The 25,962-nt window shown below is 39.5% G+C and overlaps 2 protein-coding genes across 6 annotated transcripts in view; one reads left to right on the top strand and one right to left on the bottom strand.

Annotated features, from left to right (window-relative positions):
* Positions 1-14,723: 14,723 nt before the first annotated feature.
* Positions 14,724-24,520, bottom strand: gnpat (glyceronephosphate O-acyltransferase). Its single transcript, XM_057822702.1, has 16 exons — positions 24,327-24,520; positions 22,786-22,977; positions 22,507-22,683; positions 19,889-20,018; positions 19,689-19,816; positions 19,541-19,616; positions 19,182-19,464; positions 18,896-19,122; positions 18,704-18,796; positions 18,479-18,634; positions 15,968-16,047; positions 15,752-15,892; positions 15,590-15,689; positions 15,406-15,490; positions 15,279-15,340; positions 14,724-15,196 (listed from the first exon to the last, which is right to left on the bottom strand). Exons 1-16 carry the CDS (start codon positions 24,348-24,350, stop codon positions 15,153-15,155), a joined length of 1,998 nt encoding a protein of 665 aa, XP_057678685.1. The 5' UTR covers positions 24,351-24,520; the 3' UTR covers positions 14,724-15,152.
* The window catches only part of c19h1orf131 (chromosome 19 C1orf131 homolog), a 27,373-nt gene continuing 25,869 nt past the window's right edge, over positions 24,459-25,962 (top strand). For 3 of the 5 annotated variants that reach the window (XM_057822704.1, XM_057822705.1, XM_057822703.1), the window contains exon 1: positions 24,465-24,704. In XM_057822704.1, coding sequence (XP_057678687.1) covers positions 24,626-24,704 — 79 coding nt within the window. In that variant the 5' untranslated portion in view covers positions 24,465-24,625. Of the gene's footprint in view, positions 24,705-25,962 lie in introns of all 5 variants that reach the window. The other 2 variants (XM_057822707.1, XM_057822706.1) reach the window with 1 other exon arrangement.

The following is a 25,962-nucleotide window of genomic DNA, read 5'->3' as shown; positions in this document are numbered from 1 at the left end:
AAATTTGGACGTCCATGGACGTCAATGGCATCACCCTCCATAAGCATCAATGCTATCGGGGACATTTGAGGTAAAGGTCCTATTGATATCTGTTGATTTCCTACTGATTTGGGGACATTTTGTCTTTTCCCCATAGAAAATGAATGGGAAAAATTTTGGACGTCCATGGCCGTCAATGGCATCGACATCCATATAGTCAATAGAATCCAAGTACATTGGCATCAGTAAATTCGACATGCATGGCCGTCAATGGCATCAATGCAATGTAAAGTCCATAGGAAATCCCATTGGAAGTGAATGGGAACTTTTCCCATTACAAATGAATGGGAGAGTTTTTGGCCAATTTCCGGGGAACCGTAATTTTTTGCCAAATTCTGTATACAACTTTTATGCCCCTCAACGTCCCGGAATTTTTGATGCCCAAATTATGTGATTTGGTCAAAAACTGTAGGACTAGATACATTTTTAAACTTTTTTTTTTTTCCGGAAAATTGCCGTTTACGGGCGAACGGAAAATTTTTCGGGGGATTTTGAAAAATTCCCATCGTCGCGCGAAAAATCCGGTCGTGTCAATACTTGAACGGTGCCGATCGGTGCTATGGTTCGGGCTGCGCGGCGCGCCGAAAAAACGCGGAGAATAAGATGATGATATAATAAATAATAATAATAATAACTAGAAACTGCAATTTCGGGAGAAATTACACACCTTGGTCTTTCCTCTGTGGAGATACAGATCTTAGCCCCACTCAGGTCTATCAATAGAATGGATCATAATGCCAGTCATTGGCAAAAAACAAAGTAAAAGCCGTTAGAAATGAATGGGAGAATTGGACGTCCATGAACGTCAATGGCATCACCCTCCATAAGCGGCAATGCAATCGGGGACATTTGGGGGACACGTCCTAATGATATCTAGTCATTTTCTGTTGATTTGGGAGAAGAAAAAAAAATCCCATTGAAAATGAATGGGAAAAATTTTGGACGTCCATGGACGTCAATGGTATCAACTTACATAGGCGTCAATGGAATCCAAGTACATTGGCATCAATAGAATGAACAAACATGAAGAAATGCCTTTGGAAATGAATGGGAAGTTTGGACGTCCATGGACGTCAATGGCATCACCCCCCATAAGCGGCAATGCAATCGGGGACATTTGGGGGACACGTCCTAATGATATCTAGTCATTTTCTGTTGATTTGGGGAAAAAAAAAATTTCCCATTGAAAATGAATGGGAAAAATTTTGGACGTCCATGGACGTCAATGGTATCAACTTACATAAGCGTCAATGGAATCCAAGTACATTGGCATCAATAGAATGAACAAACATGAAGAAATGCCATTGGAAATTAATGGGAAGTTTGGACGTCCGTGGACGTCAATGGCATCACCCTCCATAAGCAGCAATGCAATCGGGCACATTTGGGGGAAACGTCCTATTGATATCTAGTCATTTTCTGTTGATTGGGGGAAAAAAAAAAAATTCCCATTGAAAATGAATGGGAAAAATTTTGGACGTCCATGGACGTCGATGGTATCAACTTACATAAGCGTCAATGGAATCCAAGTACATTGGCATCAAAAGAATGAACAAACATGAAGAAATGCCATTGGAAATGAATGGGAAGTTTGGACGTCCCTGGACGTCAATGGCATCACCCTCCATAAGCAGCAATGCAATCGGGGACATTTGGGGGACAGGTCCTATTGATATCTAGTCATTTTCTGTTGATTTGGGGAAAAAAAAAAAATTCCCATTGAAAATGAATGGGCAAAATTTTGGACGTCCATGAACGTCAATGGCAGCACCCCCCATAAGCGTCAATGGAATTGGGGCGTTTGGGATATACGTCCTATTGATATCTGGTCATTTTCTGTTGATTTGGAGAAATTTAGTTTTTTCCCCATTGAAAATGAATGGGAAAAATTTTGGACGTCCATGTAAGTTAATGGCAGCACCCTTCATAAGCGTCAATGGAATTGGGGAAGTTTGGGGGACACGTCCTATTGATATCTGGTCATTTTCTGTTGATTTGGGGTAATTTTGTTTTTTCCCCATTGAAAATGAATGGGAAAAATTTTGGACGTCCATGGCCGTCAATGGCATCGACATCCATATAGTCAATTGAATCCAAGTACATTGGCATCAGTAGATTCGACATGCATGGCTGTCAATGGCATCAATGCAATGTAAATTCCATTGGAAATCCCATTGGAAGTGAATGGGACTTTTCCCATTCGAAATGAATGGGATAGTTTTTGGCAAATTTCCGAGGAAGCGTAATTTTTTTCCAAATTCTGTATACAACTTTTATGCCCCTCACCGTCCCGGAATTTTTGATGCCCAAATTATGTGATTTGGTCAAAAATTGTAGGACTAGATACATTTTGAAACTTTTTTTTTTTTCACGGAAAATTGCCGTTTACGGACGAACGGAAAATTTTTCGGGGCCATTTGTAAAGTTTCCTGTGTCACGCTAAAATTCCGGTCGTGCCGATACTTGAACGGTGCCGATCGGTCTAACGGTTCGGGCCGTGAAGCGCGCATTTTTTTTCCATTCAAAATGAATAGGAAAGTTTTTGGCAAATTTCCGGGGAACCGTAAATTTTTGCCAAATTCTGTATACAACTTTTATGCCCCTCACCGTCCCGGAATTTTTGATGCCCAAATTACGTGATTTGGTCAAAAATTGTAGGACTAGATACATTTTGAAACTTTTTTTTTTTTCCGGAAAATTGCCGTTTACGGGCGAACGGAAAATTTTTCGGGGCCGTTTGAAAAATTCCCATCGTCGCGCGAAAATTCCGGTCGTGCCGATACTTGAACGGTGCCGATCGGTGGTACGGTTCGGGCTGTGCGGCGCGCCGAAAAAAACGTCAACAATTATTGAATAATAATAATAAACTAGAAACTGCAATTTCGGGAGAAATTACACACCTTGGTCTTTCCTCTGTGGAGACACAGATCTTAGCCCCACTCAGGTCTATCAATAGAATGGATCATAATGCCAGTCATTGGCAAAAAACAAAGTAAAAGCCGTTAGAAATGAATGGGAGAATTGGACGTCCATGGACGTCAATGGCGGCACCTTTCATAATTGTTAATGGAATCGGGGAAGTTTGGGGGACACGTCCTAATGATATCTAGTCATTTTCTGTTGATTTGGGGAAAAAAAAAAAATTCCCATTGAAAATGAATGGGAAAAATTTTGGACGTCCATGGACGTCAATGGTATCAACTTACATAAGCGTCAATGGAATCCAAGTACATTGGCATCAATAAAATGAACAAACATGAAGAAATGCCATTGGAAATGAATGGGAAGTTTAGACGTCCATGAACGTCAATGGCATCACCCTCCATAAGCGGCAATGCAATCGGGGACATTTGGGGGAAACGTCCTAATGATATCTAGTCATTTTCTGTTGATTTGGGAAAAAAAAAAAAAAATCCCATTGAAAATGAATGGGAAAAATTTTGGACGTCCATGGACGTCAATGGTATCAACTTACATAAGCGTCAATGGAATCCAAGTACATTGGCATCAATAAAATGAACAAACATGAAGAAATGGCTTTGGAAATGATTGGGAAGTTTGGACGTCCATGGACGTCAATGGCATCACCCCCTATAAGCGGTAATGCAATCGGGGACATTTGGGGGACACGTCCTAATGATATCTAGTCATTTTCTGTTGATTTGGGGAAAAAAAAAAATTCCCATTGAAAATGAATGGGAAAAATTTTGGACGTCCATGGACGTCAATGGTATCAACTTACATAACCGTCAATGGAATCCAAGTACATTGGCATCAAAAGAATGAACAAACATGAAGAAATGCCATTGGAAATTAATGGGAAGTTTGGACGTCCCTGGACGTCAATGGCATCACCCTCCATAAGTAGCAATGCAATCGGGGACATTTGGGGGACAGGTCCTATTGATATCTAGTCATTTTCTGTTGATTTGGGGAAAAAAAAAAATTTCCCATTGAAAATGAATGGGAAAAATTTTGGACGTCCATGGACGTCAATGGTATCAACTTACATAAGCGTCAATGGAATCCAAGTACATTGGCATCAATAAAATGAACAAACATGAAGAAATGCCATTGGAAATGAATGGGAAGTTTAGACGTCCATGAACGTCAATGGCATCACCCTCCATAAGCGGCAATGCAATCGGGGACATTTGGGGGAAACGTCCTAATGATATCTAGTCATTTTCTGTTGATTTGGGAAAAAAAAAAAAAAATCCCATTGAAAATGAATGGGAAAAATTTTGGACGTCCATGGACGTCAATGGTATCAACTTACATAAGCGTCAATGGAATCCAAGTACATTGGCATCAATAAAATGAACAAACATGAAGAAATGGCTTTGGAAATGATTGGGAAGTTTGGACGTCCATGGACGTCAATGGCATCACCCCCCATAAGCGGTAATGCAATCGGGGACATTTGGGGGACACGTCCTAATGATATCTAGTCATTTTCTGTTGATTTGGGGAAAAAAAAAAATTCCCATTGAAAATGAATGGGAAAAATTTTGGACGTCCATGGACGTCAATGGTATCAACTTACATAACCGTCAATGGAATCCAAGTACATTGGCATCAAAAGAATGAACAAACATGAAGAAATGCCATTGGAAATGAATGGGAAGTTTGGACGTCCCTGGACGTCAATGGCATCACCCTCCATAAGTAGCAATGCAATCGGGGACATTTGGGGGACAGGTCCTATTGATATCTAGTCATTTTCTGTTGATTTGGGGAAAAAAAAAAATTTCCCATTGAAAATGAATGGGTAAAATTTTGGACGTCCATGGACGTCAATGGCAGCACCCCCCATAAGCGTCAATGGAATTGGGGACGTTTGGGATATACGTCCTATTGATATCTGGTCATTTTCTGTTGATTTGGAGAAATGTAGTTTTTTCCCCATTGAAAATGAATGGGAAAAATTTTGGACGTCCATGTAAGTCAATGGCGGCACCCTTCATAAGCGTCAATGGAATTGGGGAAGTTTGGGGGACACGTCCTATTGATATCTGGTCATTACCTTGGTCTTTCCAAGGGAAAGAACAAGGTAATGTTATTGTACAACTTTATTATTATTATTCAATAATTCTCCGCGTTTTTTTGAGCCAACGCACAGCCCAAACCGTAGCACCGATCGGCACCGTTGAAGTATCGGCACGACCGGATTTTTCGCGTGACGATGGGAATTTTTCAAACCGCCACGAAAAATTTTCCGTTCGCCCGTAAACGGCAATTTTCCGAAAAATAAAAAAAGTTTCAAAATGTATCTAGTCCTACAATTTTTGACCAAATCACATAATTTGGTTATCAAAAATTCCGGGACGGTGAGGGGCATAAAAGTTGTATACAGAATTTGGCAAAAATTTACGGTTCCCCGGAAATTTGCCAAAAACTTTCCTATTCATTTTGAATGGAAAAAAAACGCGCGCTTCACAGCCCGAACCGTTAGACCGATCGGCACCGTTCAAGTATCGGCACGACCGGAATTTTCGCGTGACACAGGAAACTTTACAAATGGCCCCGAAAATTTTTCCGTTCGTCCGTAAACGGCAATTTTCCGTGAAAAAAAAAAAAGTTTCAAAATGTATCTAGTCCTACAATTTTTGACCAAATCACATAATTTGGCCATCAAAAATTCCGGGACGGTGAGGGGCATAAAAGTTGTATACAGAATTTGGAAAAAAATTACGCTTCCTCTGAAATTTGCCAAAAACTATCCCATTCATTTCGAATGGGAAAAGTTCCCATTCACTTCCAATGGGATTTCCAATGGATTTTACATTGCTTGATGCCATTGACGGCCATGCATGTCGAATCTACTGATGCCAATGTACTTGGATTCAATTGACTATATGGATGTCGATGCCATTGACGTCCATGGACGTCCAAAATTTTTCCCATTCATTTTCAATGGGGAAAAAACTAAATTTCTCCAAATCAACAGAAAATGACCAGATATCAATAGGACGTATACCCCAAACGTCCCCAACTCCATTGACGCTTATGTAAGTTGATACCATTGACGTCCATGGACGTCCAAAATTTTTCCCATTCATTTTAAATGGGAAATTTTTTTTTTTTTACAAATCAACACAAAATGACTAGATATCATTAGGATGTGTCCCCCAAATGTCCCCGATTGCATTGCCGCTTATGAAGGGTGCCGCCATTGACGGACATGGACGTCCAAATTTCCCATTCATTTCTAATGGCTTTTAATCATGTTTTTTCATTCTATTGATGCCAATGTACTTGGATTCCATTGATGCCTATGTAAGTTGATACCATTGACATCCATGGACGTCCAAAATTTTTCCCATTCATTTTCAATGGGATTTTTTTTTTTTTTCCCCCAAATAAACAGGAAATGACCAGATATCAATAGGACGTGTCCCCCAAACTTCCCCAATTACATTGACGCTTATGAAGGGTGCCGCCATTGACGGCCATGGACGTCCAAATTTCCCATTCATTTCTAATGGCTTTTAATCATGTTTTTTCATTGTATTGATGCCAATGTACTTAGATTCCATTGACGCTTATGTAAGTTGATACCATTGACGTCCATAGACGTCCAAAATTTTTCCCATTCATTTTCAATGGGAAATTTTTTTTATTCCCCAAATAAACAGGAAATGACCAGATATCAATAGGACGCATACCCCAAACGTCCCCAACTCCATTGACGCTTATGGGGGGTGCTGCCATTGCCGTCCATGGACGTCCAAAATTTTACCCATTCATTTTCAATGGGAAATTTTTGTTTTTCCCCAAATCAACAGAAAATGACTAGATATCAGTAGGACGTGTCCCCCAAATGTCCCCAATTGCATTGCTGCTTATGGAGGGTGATGCCATTGACGTCCAGGGACGTCCAAACTTCCCATTTATTCCAATGGCATTTCTTCATGTTTGTTCATTCTATTGATGCCAATGTACTTAGATTCCATTGACGCTTATGTAAGTTGATACCATTGACGTCCATAGACGTCCAAAAATTTTCCCATTCATTTTCAATGGGAATTTTTTTTTTTTCCCCAAATCAACAGAAAATGACTAGATATCATTAGGACGTGTCCCCCAAATGTCCCCGATTGCATTGCCGCTTATGGAGGGTGATGCCATTGACGTTCATGGACGTCCAAACTTCCCATTAAATCCCAATGGCATTTCTTCATGTTTGTTCATTCTATTGATGCCAATGTACTTGGATTCCATTGACGCTTATGTAAGTTGATACCATTGACGTCCATGGACGTCCAAAATTTTTCCCATTCATTTTCAATGGGAATTTTTTTTTTTTCCCCAAATCAACAGAAAATGACTAGATATCAATAGGACGTGTCCCCCAAATGTCCCCGATTGCATTGCCTCTTATGGAGGGTGATGCCATTGACGGCCACGGACGTCCAAACTTCCCATTCATTTCCAATGGCATTTCTTCATGTTTGTTCATTCTATTGATGCCAATGTACTTGGATTCCATTGACGCTTATGTAAATTGATACCATTGACGTCCATGGACGTCCAAAATTTTTCCCATTCATTTTCAATGGGAATTTTTTTTTTTCCCCCAAATCAACAGAAAATGACTAGATATCATTAGGACGTGTCCCCCAAATGTCCCTGATTGGATTGCCGCTTATGGAGGGTGATGCCATTGACGGCCATGGACGTCCAATTCTCCCAATCTTTTCTAATGGCTTTTACTTTGTTTAGTGCCATTGACTGGCATTATGGTCCATTCTATTGATAGACCTGAGTGGGGCTAAGATCTGTATCTCCACAGAGGAAAGACCAAGGTGTGTAATTTCTCCCGAAATTGCAGTTTCTAGTTTTCTGTTGATTTGGGGTAATTTTGTTTTTTCCCCATTGAAAATGAATGGGAAAAATTTTGGACGTCCATGGCAGTCAATGGCATCGACATCTATATAATCAGTTGAATCCAAGTACATTGGCATCAGTAGATTTGACATGCATGGCCGTCAATGGCATCAATGCAATGTAAATTCCATTGGAAATCCCATTGGAAGTGAATGGGACTTTTCCCATTCGAAATGAATGGGATAGTTTTTGGCAAATTTCCGAGGAAGCGTAATTTTTTTCCAAATTCTGTATACAACTTTTATGCCCCTCACCGTCCCGGAATTTTTGATGCCCAAATTATGTGATTTGGTCAAAAATTGTAGGACTAGATACATTTTGAAACTTTTTTTTTTTTCACGGAAAATTGCCGTTTACGGACGAACGGAAAAATTTTCGGGGCCATTTGTAAAGTTTCCTGTGTCACGCGAAAATTCCGGTCGTGCCGATACTTGAACGGTGCCGATCGGTCTAACGGTTCGGGCTGTGAAGCGCGCGTTTTTTTTCCATTCAAAATGAATAGGAAAGTTTTTGGCAAATTTCCGGGGAACCGTAAATTTTTGCCAAATTCTGTATACAACTTTTATGCCCCTCACCGTCCCGGAATTTTTGATGCCCAAATTATGTGATTTGGTCAAAAATTGTAGGACTAGATACATTTTTAAACTTTTTTTATTTTTCGGAAAATTGCCGTTTACGGGCGAACGGAAAATTTTTCGTGGCGGTTTGAAAAATTCCCATCGTCACACGAAAAATCCGGTCGTGCCGATACTTGAACGGTGCCGATCGGTGCTACGGTTTGGGCTGTGCGTTGGCTCAAAAAAACGCGGAGAATAAGATGAATAATAATAATAATAACTAGAAACTGCAATTTCGGGAGAAATTACACACCTTGGTCTTTCCTCTGTGGAGATACAGATCTTAGCCCCACTCAGGTCTATCAATAGAATGGATCATAATGCCAGTCATTGGCAAAAAACAAAGTAAAAGCCGTTAGAAATGAATGGGAGAATTGGACGTCGATGGACGTCAATGGCGGCACCTTTCATAATTGTTAATGGAATCGGGGAAGTTTGGGGGACACGTCCTAATGATATCTAGTCATTTTCTGTTGATTTGGGAAAAAAAAAAAAAATTCCCATTGAAAATGAATGGGAAAAATTTTGGACGTCCATGGACGTCAATGGTATCAACTTACATAAGCGTCAATGGAATCCAAGTACATTGGCATCAATAAAATGAACAAACATGAAGAAATGCCATTGGAAATTAATGGGAAGTTTGGACGTCCATGAACGTCAATGGCATCACCCTCCATAAGCGGCAATGCAATCGGGGACATTTGGGGGACACGTCCTAATGATATCTAGTCATTTTCTGTTGATTTGGGGAAAAAAAAAAATCCCATTGAAAATGAATGGGAAAAATTGTGGACGTCCATGGACGTCAATGGTATCAACTTACATAAGCGTCAATGGAATCCAAGTACATTGGCATCAATAGAATGAACAAACATGAAGAAATGGCTATGGAAATGATTGGGAAGTTTGGACGTCCATGGACGTCAATGGCATCACCCCCCATAAGCGGCAATGCAATCGGGGACATTTGGGGGACAAGTCCTAATGATATCTAGTCATTTTCTGTTGATTTGGGGGAAAAAAAAAAATTCCCATTGAAAATGAATGGGAAAAATTTTGGACGTCCATGGACGTCAATGGTATCAATTTACATAAGCGTCAATGGAATCCAAGTACATTGGCATCAATAGAATGAACAAACATGAAGAAATGCCATTGGAAATGAATGGGAAGTTTGGACGACCGTGGCTGTCAATGGCATCACCCTCCATAAGAGGCAATGCAATCGGGGACATTTGGGGGACACGTCCTATTGATATCTAGTCATTTTCTGTTGATTTGGGGAAAAAAAAAAAATTCCCATTGAAAATGAATGGGAAAAATTTTGGACGTCCATGGACGTCAATGGTATCAACTTACATAAGCGTCAATGGAATCCAAGTACATTGGCATCAATAGAATGAACAAACATGAAGAAATGCCATTGGGATTTAATGGGAAGTTTGGACGTCCATGAACGTCAATGGCATCACCCTCCATAAGCGGCAATGCAATCGGGGACATTTGGGGGACACGTCCTAATAATATCTAGTCATTTTCTGTTGATTTGGGGAAAAAAAAAAATTTCCCATTGAAAATGAATGGGAAAAATTTTGGACGTCTATGGACGTCAATGGTATCAACTTACATAAGCGTCAATGGAATCCAAGTACATTTGCATCAATAGAATGAAAAAACATAATTAAATGGCATTAGAAATGAATGGGAAATTTGGACGTCCATGGCCGTCAATGGCGGCGCCCTTCATAAGCGTCAATGGAATTGGACTAGTTTGGGGGACACGTCCTTTTGATATCAGGTCGTTTTTTTGTTGATTTGGGGGGAAAAAAAATTCCCATTGAAAATGAATGGGAAAAATTTTGGACGTCCATTGACGTCAATGGTATCAACTTACAATGGAATCCAAGTACATTGGCATCAATAGAATGAAAAAACATAATTAAAAATAAATGGGAAATTTGGACGTCCATGGACGTCAATGGCATCACCCTCCATAAGTGTAAATGGAATTGGGGAAGTTTGGGGGACACGTCCTATTGATATCTAGTCATTTTCTTTTGATTTTTGGAAAAAAAAAAAATCCAATTGAAAATGACTTTGATGCGGGAGGTCGTAGGATCGAACCTCTGTCAATACCAAGTTAGCTTTTGTCAATGCCTGTATCACACACATGATAACTTTATATACATATCACACAACACTGCATTTAGCAGATGGATAGCTCAGTGTTAATATCGCTGACCTTGGTACGAGAGGATGGTGGTTCGACCCCCGGTCAGTTTCCTACTTTATGCGTATACCTCAGAGTGGATTGGACGTCGCCGACGTCAAAAGAGCGGATGACGCCAACGTCCATCGAGAGGACGGCGCCGACGATCAACGAACGGATGGTGACGACGTCCAACGAGCAAACGGCGCCGACGTCAAAAGTTAGCGCGAGAGGCTGACGTCACCGACGTCAAAAGAGCAGATGATGCCGACATCCCACGTGGGACAGTGACAACGTTCAACAAGCAAACGTCAAAAGTGCAGAATGCGATGTCCAAGACGTCAAAAGAGCAGATGACGCCGACGTCCCCGACGATCAACAAACGGATGGTGACGACGTCCAACGAGCAAACGGCGCCGACGTCAAAAGTTAGCGTGAGAGGCCGACGTCATCGACGTCAAAAGAGCAGATGACGCCGACATCCCATGTGGGACAGTGACAACGTTCAACAAGCAAAAGTCAAAAGTGCAGAATACGATGTCCAACGAGCGGACGTCACCGACGTCCAAGACCTCAAAAGAGCAGATGACGCCGACGTCCATCGAGCGCACGGTGCCGACATCTCACGTGGAACAGTGACGACGTTAACGAGCGGACGTCACCGACGTCCAAAGTGCAGAATGCGCCGTCCAACGAGCGGACATCACCGACTTCCAAACTGCTGACGGCGCCGACGTCCAACGAGCGGACGTCACCGACGTCCAAAGTGCTGACGCTGCCGACGTCCATCAAGCGGACGGTGCCGACGTCCAACGTGGGACAATGACGACGTTCAACAAGCAAATGTCAAAAGTGCAGAATGCGCCGTCTTACGTCCAACGAGCGGATGGTGACGATGTCAAAAGAGTGGACGACGCCGACGTCCAAAGTTTGGCGACGTCCAACGAGCGGACGTCACCAACGTCCAAGACGTCAAAAGAGCAGATGACGCCGACGTCCATCGAGAGGACGGTGCCGACATCTCACGTGGAACAGTGACGATGTTCAACAAGCAAACGTCAAAAGTGCAGAATGCGCCGTCCAACGAGCGGACGTCACCGACGTCCAAAGTGCTGACGCTGCCGACGTCCATCGAGCGGACGGTGCCGACGTCCAACGTGGGACAATGACGACGTTCAACAAGCAAACGTCAAAAGTGCAGAATGCGCCGTCTTACGTCCAACGAGCGGATGGTGACGATGCCAAAAGAGCGGACGACGCCGACGTCCAAAGTTTGGCGACGTCCAACGAGTGGACGTCACCGACGTCCTAATTGCTGTCGCTGCCGACGTCCAAAGTGCTGACGCTGCCGACATCCAACATAAAGACGGCGCCGACTTCCAACGAGCGGACGGCGCCGACGTCCAATGAGCGGACGGTGATGACGTCCAACTAGCAAACGTCGCCGACGTCCAACATGCGGATGACGCCGACGTCCAGTCGACGAAGTCCAACGTGCGGATGACGCCGACGTCCCATAAATTCCCATTGAAAATGAATGGGAAAAATTTTGGACGTCCATGGACGTCAATGGTATCAACTTACATAGGCGTCAATGGAATCCAAGTACATTGGCATCAATAAAATGAAAAAACATAATTAAATGCCATTAGAAATGAATGGGAAATTTGGACGTCCATGGACGTCAATGGTATCAACTTAAATAAGCGTCAATGGATACCAAGTACATTGGCATCAATAGAATGAACAAACATGAAGAAATGCCATTGGAAATGAATGGGAAGTTTGGACGTCCGTGGACGTCAATGGCATCACCCTCCATAAGAGGCAATGCAATCGGGGACATTTGGGGGACACGTCCTATTGATATCTAGTCATTTTCTGTTGATTTGGGAGGGGGGGGGGAATTCCCATTGAAAATGAATGGGAAAATTTTTGGACGTCCATGGACGTCAATGGTATCAACTTACATAAGCGTCAATGGAATCCAAGTACATTGGCATCAATAGAATGAACAAACATGAAGAAATGCCATTGGAAATGAATGGGAAGTTTGGACGTCCCTGGACGTCAATGGCATCACCCTCCATAAGCAGCAATGCAATTGGGGACATTTGGGGGACACGTCCTATTGATATCTAGTCATTTTCTGTTGATTTGGGGAAAAAAAAAAAATTCCCATTGAAAATGAATGGGTAAAATTTTGCACGTCCATGGACGTCAATGGCAGCACCCCCCATAAGCGTCAATGGAGTTGGGGACGTTTGGGGTATGCGTCCTATTGATATCTGGTCATTTTCTGTTGATTTGGAGAAATGTAGTTTTTTCCCCATTGAAAATGAATGGGAAAAATTTTGGACGTCCATGTAAGTCAATGGCGGCACCCTTCATAAGCGTCAATGGAATTGGGGAAGTTTGGGGGACACGTCCTATTGATATCTGGTCATTTTCTGTTGATTTGGGGTAATTTTGTTTTTTCCCCATTGAAAATGAATGGGAAAAATTTTGGACGTCCATGGCAGTCAATGGCATCGACATCCATATAATCAATTGAATCCAAGTACATTGGCATCAGTAGATTCGACATGCATGGCCGTCAATGGCATCAATGCAATGTAAATTCCATTGGAAATCCCATTGGAAGTGAATGGGACTTTTCCCATTCGAAATGAATGGGATAATTTTTGGCAAATTTCCGAGGAAGCGTAATTTTTTTCCAAATTCTGTATACAACTTTTATGCCCCTCACCGTCCCGGAATTTTTGATGCCCAAATTATGTGATTTGGTCAAAAATTGTAGGACTAGATACATTTTGAAACTTTTTTTTTTTTCACGGAAAATTGCCGTTTACGGACGAACGGAAAAATTTTCGGGGCCATTTGTAAAGTTTCCTGTGTCACGCGAAAATTCCGGTCGTGCCGATACTTGAACGGTGCCGATCGGTCTAACGGTTCGGGCTGTGAAGCGCGCGTTTTTTTTCCATTCAAAATGAATAGGAAAGTTTTTGGCAAATTTCCGGGGAACCGTAAATTTTTGCCAAATTCTGTATACAACTTTTATGCCCCTCACCGTCCCGGAATTTTTGATGCCCAAATTATGTGATTTGGTCAAAAATTGTAGGACTAGATACATTTTGAAACTTTTTTTATTTTTCGGAAAATTGCCGTTTACGGGCGAACGGAAAATTTTTCGTGGCGGTTTGAAAAATTCCCATCGTCACGCGAAAAATCCGGTCGTGCCGATACTTCAACGGTGCCGATCGGTGCTACGGTTTGGGCTGTGCGTTGGCTCAAAAAAACGCGGAGAATTATTGAATAATAATAATAAAAAATAAAGTTGCAGAATAACAATACCTTGTTCTTTCTTTCAGAAAGACCAAGGTAATAATAAGAACAATAAAGTTGCACAATAACAATACCTTGTTCTTTCTTTCAGAAAGACCAAGGTAATAAGACGAATAAAGTTGCAGAACAGCACTACCTGGACTTTCCATAGGAAAGACCCAGGTAATAATAAAAAATAATAAAGTTGCACAATAACAATACCTTGTTCTTTCTTTCAGAAAGACCAAGGTAAAAAAAGTACAATAAAGTTGTACAACAACATAACCTTGTTCTTTCCTTCAGAAAGACCAAGGTAACTAGTAGGCTATTTCCATGAACAAAAGTATAAATCTACTTTCCAAATGTACATTAATGTATTTTAATATAGACAGTATATTTTTGGCGAAATCTCCAACGTTAAGAGAATTATATTTGGCATTACATGAGTCAAAAGTTTTATCTTATAAAATGTTCTTCTCATTCTCAACCCCCCCCTCCACACACACTTCTTCATTTTAAAGTACGTAGTGCCAGTTTTTCTTTGTGAGCCAAGCCTGACCCCTAGTGGTCAATTATATTAACAGTCTAATCCCATTGTGTCTGTGTGTTTAATAAATGCCTCAAACCTGCCTCAATTCTGTCTTTTCTTTTTCAGTTTCACATCTTCACCATGTACAAATCACCTCACAACGCTAATTTATGTCAAGACTTTATTACTGAATAATTATGGCACACATACACGCTGACATATTACTATAAAGTACAAAAAGCAGATAAAAAAGCAAAATTTTGCTCTGTATGTCAAACAATTTTTTTGAGGTAAATTCACACATTTGACACGTTTAGCGGAAAGAAAGCAGTTCACCGAGAAGTGCTCTGACGACTTAATAATATTTACAATAGTGTAAACATGATTTCACTGTCTGTCAGTGCCACTTCTTCATTCTTTTAGCACAAAAATATATATTTGACCTGATGTGACAGATGTTAGTACTAGTTGAAACCACACGGCATGAATTCAAGTTGAGCCAGACTCCCAAAAGTTCTTTGGTGACGACCTCTTTTTGCAATTAGAGGCGAGCGGTAACCACGTTCCGAGGCGTCGACTTCCCTCCTGCAAAAAACAGGTGACAAAATATAGTAGTTATAAATTAACCCCACCCCCTTCACACGTGTTAAAATATGATCATATTTACCCAAAATGTCTTGTAATGGTCTTAGCGTCACCTTGTCGACACTCAGAATATCCCCCTGTATTCTGATCGGACAAAATATTATATTATTGTCTGTCTACACGTGTCGCCGCATCGAGTAAACTGATACCTGCGCACGGCACCCAATCTGATCAATGCCGCCAAAGCGTTTTTGTGCAGGTCTGAAGACAAGACTTCCAAATGTGTGAGCCTCCCTACAATGGAAGCGTCGTGACGTTAACTCGCCGACTGCTATTGACAATTAAACATTTGCAAACAGCTTAAATGAATTAGACATCGATGAAATAACTCACCTGCTAGGATATGTTTGACGACAAACTGGCGAACCGTGGGGACGAACAACTTTTGCGTCAACGATTCCGTCGTTTTTTCCCCAAAAAAGTGACAAATAATCTGCGGACACAAGAAATTTTGAATTATTTGACGTCCTCGGCGGAGACGATACACAGACTCACCTGATATCCTTGTAAGAAGGGCTCTAGCACCCCCGTGAGGAAGTCTAGAGTCCTATGCCCGATTTCCGTAGCGGATAAGTCAAGTTGAGTGATCTGCAGGGCGCCGGTTTTCTCGAGGAGGTAACACGCTTCCTCGAAATCCTGCACATTGAGAAAATATGATTATAATAGAAAATAAATACATATGAAAGAGTTTTCCTATTCGGTGGTGCTCACCTGCACGCTGGCTCCCGGAGTTAGGATGAACTCGTTGGAGAAGACGTCTCGAAGGAAGTTGAAGTGGTCAAAAATTTCCTCTGCGGTATTAAAAAAATGGATTGAAATACAGTCATGTGAAATAATTAGGACACCCTATTAAATATTCAGTTCTTTATTAGACAGCTCCTTTGCTCGAACCATGGTGTTTTCTCTCACTTCGACAGTCAGGGGCATATCAAACTAAATGTGAAATTTAAATAAGGCAAGCCTCCTTCTTAACACTGGGTAATGATGTTCTAATCATGTGCAACTGATATGATACCCCTGTGTGTGATTTTATTTTAAGTGGGATTGAATGTGGGGGTGTCCTAATTTATTCCTCAACAGAATTTGCATTTATTTACAATTCCTTTTTATGAAAGTTATGAAAATTTTTTTTGTTTCAGTTTTCATTGTTTAGTTATATTACTTGAATCTCTCAAGATTGTTAAAATTGATATTAACCCTTTAATGCCTGCAATGAGGCAATTGTCAGAGAATCACAAAATTTGAAAAATAAGGTCTTAATTAGGGTTGTTCCGATCATGTTTTTTTGCTCCCGATCCGATCCTGATCATTTTAGTTTGAGTATCTGCCGATCCCGATATTTCCCGATCCGATTGCTTTTTCTTGCTCCCGATTCAATTCCAATCATTCCCAATAATTTTTTCCGATCATAAACACTTTGGCAATGCATTAAGAAAAAAATGAATAAAACTCGGACGAATATATACATTCAATATACAGTACATCAATACTGTATTTGTTTATTATGACAATAAATCCTCAAGATGGCATTTACATTATTAACATTCTTTCTGTGAGAGGGATCCACGGATAGAAAGACTTGTGACTTTGTATATTGTAACTAAATATTGCCATCTAGTGTATCTGTTGAGCTTTCAGTAAATAATACTGTGGCCATCCCAAATGCATGATGGGAAGTGGAACCATGACTGTGCGTAGTGCTACCAATTGATATATCTTCTCTGCGTTGGAAAATAACATAAGGTGTTAAGAAAAAGATTAATTGCTACCTTGCTTCCCCACATTGCATCCCATGATATTTCTAATCATAGGGAGAAGGATTGTAAGGCTTTAGCCAATTAAAAAAAGGCTCCAAAGGCTGCCAAAATTCACTCTACTCATTTTGCACTGCCTTTTATCTCTCTATATGGGTAAAACGGCATCATTGAAGATTGAGCCCGACAATGAGTGAGAGGGACGTGCAGCACATGCATTAATTGCGTTATTTAACGTGACACATTTTTTTAAAAATTAATTGCCGCCATTATCGGGATAAATTTGATAACCCTACCATAAGCCTAAACTAAAGACTCTGGATGAGTGTAACATATTATGTCTGTAACGTTAAATACAATTAGAAAAGGATTTAATTAAAATACATATATATATATTAAAAAAAGGCATGGCCGAAATTTTTTTGCCAATTCCGATACTTTGAAAATGACGTGATGGATTGGGACATCTCTAGTCTTAATAAAACTTTTTTTTTCATATTTTCAAAAAGAAAAAAATTAATATGTGTAATAAGCATGCTAATATCTATAACCCTTGCTAATTTTTTTTTTCTCATGGAACCTGCAGATGCATGAGTTGACTTGCATCCATTTTTTTTTTTTTTTTTTGAGAGAGGATATTTCAAAATTCTGCATTAGTCTCAAAATCATGAAATTCTAAGTGTATCAAATGTGATACGTTTGGCAAGAAGGGGTTAAATATCCTTATGACCAAATATGTTAGAAATCACACATCCTTTCATACGGTGTTCTAATTTTTTCACATGACTATATAGTATGTCGTAACAATAATAAATAAGTTACAAAAAATAGCATTTTAACAAGAATAATTTTGAAATTATTCACTTTTTTTGTGATTCATGTTTGCAATTTCATTTCCCATGCCTTAATTATTAAGTATAATAATAAAACTACAATAAATTATTTTTTAATTTAAAAAAAATAAATAAATTGAGGTGCTTTTCAGGTTTTGTCCAGAAGAGATGGTGTGAATGTTTACTATTCTTGTTTGAGGATGAAAAAATTACAAGTAAAAATCTGGATTTTTTTTTTATATTTAAAAAAATAATGGATTTAAAATATATTTATCATCATCCAGTAAATGGTGAAAATGTTTGTTTTTATTTTTTATTACCAGTCCAGTTGTTAAAAATAAATCACATTTTCTAAAGAACAAATTTTTAAAAATATTAGAGGTAATTATGACTCACTCGATAATCTTTCACAATTCTGAGGATTTTTTCCCCAAAGAATAAAATGATAAAAACTTTTTTTAAGAACAATTTTATGGGTGATTATGACTCACGTTTTCATCCAGACAAGACAAATATTTACAATGGCGAGTCCAATTTTGACAATTTTCCTTATGTTGAAAAAAAAAAAAAAAAAACACTTTTAAAAAAAACAGAACTATTCTTAAAAGAACAATTTCAAATTGATTTTGACTCACGTTTTCGCCCGGAGGAGACGGTGCGTACAGCCAACGCGAGCAGCGCCGGTCGCAAGAAGACATGCAGAGCCTGATTCCGGTAGGAGGCGCAAGAGAGCACCGACACCGCCCGGCTCAAGAGCTCCTCCTCCGGCGAGCTAGCTACACCCGCTGCTCCTGTTGCATCAGTACAAGCAGTTGAGACACTTGTGCCTAAATACTTAATGGAAACTTTGAAAAACTCACCTTGCTCTAGGTGAACTCTCCCCTCAGAGACCGTCACCAAACCACCATGCAGGGCGAGGCTGGAAGTCACCACTTCTGAAGGACGTAGGTGATCTTAAGAAATGAACAGAAACACACATCATCAAACAGCCTGCTTTTGTGTGCGTATGAATCGGCTCTTTGTCGCCATGACAACAAAGCGCTCCACAGTACCAGGCCAATGGAGAAACGCTCCATACTGCCGCGAAAGATCTCGCAACCACACGGTTCGTTCGGTTAACTCGTCCAACGTCATGGCCGTGTCCTGATTCTGCAGAATCAGCGTCGCCAGAAGAACCCACGGCTTCAGCACAGAGTTCTCCTCCTGTGCTCTCACTAGTCTGTAGGCGGCGCCTTTCACAAACTGTACTATTTCTTCATTTGGTTTTGCTGGTATGTGCCTTAAAAAAAATGATGATTTTACTTTATAGAAACTTAAAATTTGGCAAATATTTCTCACCTGGGTGTCAGGTTGAATTGACGACGGTCCACGTGACCTTCAGCTAAACTCCTGACAGACACAGGCTGACCAAAGTAAACGTGGATGCTACCGTAGTCCTCCCGCAAGATCTTCCTAGCTTTAAAAAGACCCGACGTAGACTCTTTAGGTTTGGGAACGCCGAGAAGTTCTCGAGCATAGAGCGCCTCCTCCAGGATTCTCTCGTAACTGATGCTAACCGGTACCAGGCGGACGTCAAACACTTCGCCCTTCAGGAACGGCTCCATCACGATGTTTAGCAGACCTTGTTGAGAAGAATTTCAAATGTGTGACAACATAACAAAAAGGTGAAAAAAGAAACATCATTCACTACTTCTTACCTAACTTTGGCGTTAAAGATTTCGCAGTCCGACTTCTCGTCCCCTCCAAGAAAAACTCAACCGGAGCGTAGCCGTTCTGTAAAACACCTCGTTGAAACCGAAAACCCGAGAAGTCGCTGAGAATCACCCCTAATGACTCGTTTCTCACCTTCACAATAATCTTCACGTACTCAGAAAAAACAGCCCAGTACAACTTGTCGCCGCCGAACGAGCGTCGGATGAAGAAGGCGCCGGACATTCGCAACATTTCGCCGACGAATTTCATCCCCATGAAATCTGGAAGTGGGAAAAACGGAATAAAGTGAGCGGAAACGGTTAGAACACGCCATGTTGATGACGACGACGCACCCATTCCGGCGGCGATGACTGGCAAGGCGAGGTCATAGGTGTACAAAATGTAGGACATTAGCAGGAAGTCCATGTAGCTGCGGTGGCTCGGTAGGAGTACAACCGGATGTTCTTGAATAGCCTGTTGAAGCTGATAGCAAAGTGCTAGCTTAGCATGCTACCTGTATGAAACCTAAATTTTGATATAAGTAGTGTTGCACGAATACTAGATACTCGAGATTTAGTCTCCAACCAAATAGCAGAAGAAAAAATATGAGTTACATTGTTGTTGTCTCTGATAATTTAGCAGCCATATTTTCAACGTCTACGTCTATACTTTAAAAGGAAGATTAATGTACATGTTAAATGGTAATATCAGCCAGGATTTGAAGTTTTATGAACACTGAAATTGAAGTTAGCATCTTTAGCTTTATTAAAGGGCGGGAAAACGGGAAAAAGCAGGCTAGCGAACGTTTGACCATTGCTAGCATAAGTGATTAGCACATGAGCTAAGCCCAGGGTCGGCAACTCAAAATGTTGAGCCATATTGGACCAAAAAAACAAAAAATATATGTCTGGAGCCGTAAAAAATTAAAAGCCTTAAATAAGCCTAATAATAAAGGCAAAACATGCTGTATGTATCTGTATTAGCTATATTAGCCTACTATCAGAATGACTAAGTTGGCTAAAAATTCATAATGAGCCTTCTTCATTTAATGTTTATTTTCCCTGTAGTGCATCCAACGTAACACCTGACTACTCTGTTGTATGATGCCACCTCAAGTTTAACTTCATTCCAATATTAATGAATTGTTTCATTGCTTTTATTACATTTTAGAAATGCAATAAAGAAATCCGATTTCTGGTGTCATTTTTATTTTGAGGTTTCGAAAAACAACAAAATTGAACGTGAATAACATGCCCCTTATCTGGGCATGTCTCCGATTTTCTTTATTATCTTGGTTTTGTTTTTGAAGTCTGCAAATAGGTGTTCTGATATGTTGATGAATGTCTCCTTCATGTACTCACCATCCGTGAACGGTTTTCCACACTTTATTATCTCCCGGGTTGCAACAAAACACACAGCAGTAGTGGAGTTAGGCGATGCAATCCACTTCTTAAATCTATTTTTCACTCCTCTAAGTTCTTCAGAAGTAATGGAACGGCACTTTTTCTCTCACTGCCAACTGGGTACTCGGCTGCCGGTTTGTTTACAATAGCCACCTGCCTCGCATTCCTCCCTGCTGACAGAAACGTGTTGCAGGCTGTGACGCAAATCTTCGTTGACAGAAATGTTGAAATTTAATATTGATTCGACACACTTTTACAGTATTGGAAAACACTAAGAATGTTTGTTTAATTTTTGTCCTCCCACAGAACTATAACTATATCAAAACAAAACAAAATATTTCCCTCAACCATCTGTTTCCATTTTCAAACATTTTTGAAAATGCTCCAGGGAGCCACTAGGGCAGCGCTAAAGAGCCGCATGTGGCTCTCAAAACATGGGTTTCTGACCCCCGAGCTAAGCAAAAGTACTAATGTTGTAAAATGGCACTTGCAGTGGACTCATGCTGTCTTCATGTAATTTGTAATTATGCTAAGATTTATAGTCACTTTTCCTGGGTTTTTTTTGGACGCCAGCATCGAAACACAGTCTACACATTTATGAAACTTTTTTTCTCTAACCAATTGGTTGCTAAAACCTTCAGTTACAAATATGTACCGTTTGCATTTTGATGCAGTCTCTTATTTTAGTAGATGAATTAATAGCCGTTTTGCCTACGCAACAAACCAAATTAAATCAGTGTCTGCGATGTGTGTGTGTGTGTGTGTGTGTGTGTGTGTGTGTTTTTTCTACGATAACAAAAGCACATGAGCAGGACGTACTCGTAACTACCAATTAGCAAATATCATCTTTCCCAGAGCATGTGAAAGCAGCATTAGTTTCCAACCAATGGTTGCCCTTCCTAAGATGGCCGCCGAAGAAGCAGAAGAAGAGGAAAAATATGAGCTCTGCTGTTGTTGAATGTGCTAATTTAGCAGTAATATTTTCAATGTGTGTGTCTTAAGTCTAAATATTGGATAAATGTACATGTTAAACGGTAATACCAGCCAGGATCTGAAGTTTAAATCACTGACATTGACATTAGCATTTTTAGCTTTGCTAAAGAGCGGGAAGACTGGAAAAAGTAGGCTAGCGAAATTGGGTCCTCTGCTAGCATTAATGATTAACACGTGAGATAAGCTAACGTGCTAATGTCTTATAATGGCACTGAATGTGGACTTAATACGAGCATCAGGTATTATACCAAACTGAACAAACGTTTTAAAAAAATATTTTGGCCTTTGAGAGCATTTTATGTCAAATTTTAAGAAGGGTTAATTTATTGTCACGCATACCAGGTAGACATAAAGGTTGTTACGCGGTGTTTAGCCAAGCCAAGATAGGAATTATTTTACATTCAAGTGAGTATGCAGTAATTTAGAACTAAAATGGGGAAAAATATTTTGTATTTGCTTTTAAAAAATGTATCCGTAAAGTATCAGTATCAGCTGATAAAACACAGCACGGTCACGGATTTGGTATCAGGAGACAAAATATGGTATCGGTGCAACACTAATAGTAAGATGCTCACTCTTTGGATGCCTTCTTCGTTCACGCAGATACTCCGGAATAACGTCTTAAACACCTTGCTGAGGGTGAAGGCAAAAAAGCGAATCGTGCTAAGTTGCATGCGGTGAGCCATCTCGTCCAAAATGGCTGCTGCCTCTGCCTGGACGTCATCCAGCTCTTTTCCAGTCTCCATGGACACCTTAGAGACAAAAACATTCCATTCATCTATTTTCAGGAAAATCGTGAAAATTGGGAATCCTGTTTTTGCGATTTTATTTTGAAAATATCAGCAATTCTTTACCTGATGGATAACGAAGCGAAGGGGATCAGAATGAAGCGCGGCGCTCTTGAGCGTGTCCGGGCTGCACGGGGTCAAGGCTTTGTAGAGGACAGGCGTGTAACACTTGACGGCGTATCGGAGGTCGCTGGAGTGCCGTCGCTCCTCCAGGATGTCTTCGAAGTCATCACGCTTTTTCAGCATGGGATCACGACGCTGAAGGAAAAGACAAAGGAAGTAAGCTTTTTGACAAGTTTCCTCACCTTTTGACCATTAAATGCCTTTAGGTCTGCAGCTATCGATTATTTTAGTAGTCGATTAATCGATGAACTAGTTAGTTCAAATGATCGAGTAATCAGATAAGGAATATAAAAAATTAAAACACCTAAGCTGAGCCTCAAATGGTATAACAAATAAATGAATGAGGCTCTAAGTACAAAAAAGGACAATTGGCTAACTTAGACAGCAAAGGTCCGCTAGTTTAAATGCTATAAAATGCCAACTTTTTTTTTTACAATGCTCTTAACAAAATATTCCCACAAAAAAAACTATACCCATAAATGAAATTACAAATGAGTTTTAAAACAAAAAACAAAAAAACATTAGCTCAAGCAAAAACTTACGTTGGACTTAACAGGGACCAGCTTGATTCAGCCATGTGAAATGAGCTATGTCATATTCACTGTTGCCACTATAGGGCAGTGTATCACCCAATTCAATAAAACTAAATGCAAACACTTTCAAAACAAACCATTGCAACGCCACTTTAATTAAATGAATATTCGAAGCAGCAAAATGTAATTTGAATCTTTTCTCTAATCAAATTACTCGAGTTAATCGGTTAATCGTTGCGGCACTAAATGCCTTTATGAACACAATCAATTGGTGTCCAGAAAATCCAAATTAAATGGGACCCAATAGAATGTATTAAAACATATTTATTCTATTTACATGTACTGTATTGTGAAATATTGTCTATGTTATATGGATAGCATTAATGTCCAATTGTTCCCATTGTCTTTTACTTGAATGCTATTTTTTTTAATTTTCAGGTAAAAACAAAATCCAATGAAAATGGCTTAAATAATATATATATATATATGAAGAAAATATGTATACATTTAAAATAAACACTTTGAACTTTACAACGTAAGCGTAGTCACTGCAGTTAACTAATTAGACATGAAACCTAATACACATTTTACATTGTTTTCACAAAATTTACAATTAATAAAAAAATATATATATTTTACAGACAAACGTAGCACACTGAGAACTTAAAAAAAATATTATTTCAATTATTCATGACGAATCACAGCGGGAAAGTTCATATCTAACAGTAAGTAAACATAGACAACAACACATTTATGTTTATATGATTTGTTTTAGTGTCAACACAATTGATTATTATTATTTTATAGGGATATTAAGTGGTGGTGTTATAAGAATATGACTCGTAAAGCTTGTTATTCAGGGAGCTGCTAAAAGGAGAAGCAATGTCAAATGTCAAATGCCATATACAAACAGAGTATAGTTAGCTTAGCCCTCACGCAACGTTTGCTTACCGAGTAAACCGCTTTGGATACCATAATTCCTCACGCAAGCACCCACGCTGCATCCAGTGAGACTTTTATTGTTTTTTACGATATGCTCCGTTGATAAAACACAAAAGTGAAAGCAGATTCCAGAGGAGAAACATCACATGGGCGTTAGCCACCACTTCCGGCATTTTAGTAACGACGTACGGAAACCGGGAATGACCAAGCCGCACCGGTTCGACTAAACACGTGGTTTGAAATTATTCCTATTCAAAGCTCCCTCGGCTGCTTATTTAAACATGTTTTAACGTAAAACAAAATTTAAAATGAAGCCCGAAGAGAACGATAAAGAGGACGAGGATTGTGCTTTTTTGGAAAAGGTTTTGGACTCATTATACGATTTTGGTAAGTGTAGTTAGCTTGTTGGGCTAACTACTACGTGTGTTATTAATCTCACTAACGTCAGTAATTATATGCCACTGTGATAATGTTCATATGTCCGACTGTTATGTCAGTATGTAGTGAGTAATAGTTTTCTTCGCCATTCTGTGCTAACTTAATTTTAGCTAGACGCAAAATGTGCTGCAGTCTCCATTGAAATCAAAGGTGTAGGCTAATTGCTATCTGCTAGCCCGTATAAAAAAATGTCAATGTAATACTGTTGTCACGATACTAAAATTGACACTAACATAAAGTACTCAATACTCGATACCATTTTCGGTACTACAGTGGTATGAAAAAGTATTTTTTTCCTCACATTTGTGCATAATATCGTTTTCAAAATCACACAGATGTAAAAAGAGTTGCTGCTTTCACTAAAACCACCAGAACATTTATAGGTTTTCATATTTTAATGAGTATAGCAACCAAACAATGACAGAAGCTGGAAAAATTAGTAAGTGAACCCTCTGCCTAAGGAGACTTATAGAATAATATAGAATAGAATAGAATAGAACACCTTTATTGCCATTACACAAAGTGTCGTGAGCTTCAAAGCTGCCCCATAGAGTGCACTTACACTTACACATAGATAGGATTGAAAAATATATACAATCTTCAATATGCAAAAGGGAAAAAAAAAGTATATATATATATATATATATATATATATATATATATATATATATATATATATATATATATATATATATATATTAGGGCTGCAGCTATCGAATATTTTAGAAATCGAGTAATCGACTGAGAATTCTATCGATTAATCGAGTAATCGGATAAAACAAATATAGCTTTAGATGAAGAGAAATTATAGATATACATGAGAAAACAAGACATTTTATCATTTTCAGTCAATCAATGTCTTTATTTTTGATGTGTATTGTTGAAAACGGCCAACAATTGCATCTCAGATGTAACTAGGATTAAAAAAAAAAGACTAATTCACTATATATATATATATATATATATATATATATATATATATATATATATATACACACACCTAAAAATGCCTTTACGCTTGATAACACACTTCGCTTAAAAGTTACGATTTTTCCCCACGTTTTTCAATTGAATTTTTATTTGTGTCAAGCCATTTTTAAGTTCTAGTAAAGTTTTTAGTTAGTCTAAACTGTAAGTCCTGATAGGATTTTGAATTTTTGCAGTGTTCAAAATAAATGTATGATACAGGCTGTATTGGAGCACATTA

Source organism: Corythoichthys intestinalis, chromosome 19 (assembly GCF_030265065.1).
Source record: "Corythoichthys intestinalis isolate RoL2023-P3 chromosome 19, ASM3026506v1, whole genome shotgun sequence".
NCBI lineage: Eukaryota > Metazoa > Chordata > Actinopteri > Syngnathiformes > Syngnathidae > Corythoichthys > Corythoichthys intestinalis.
Note: the sequence above shows the minus strand (reverse complement) of the source record. Positions and strands in the feature narration are given on the sequence as shown.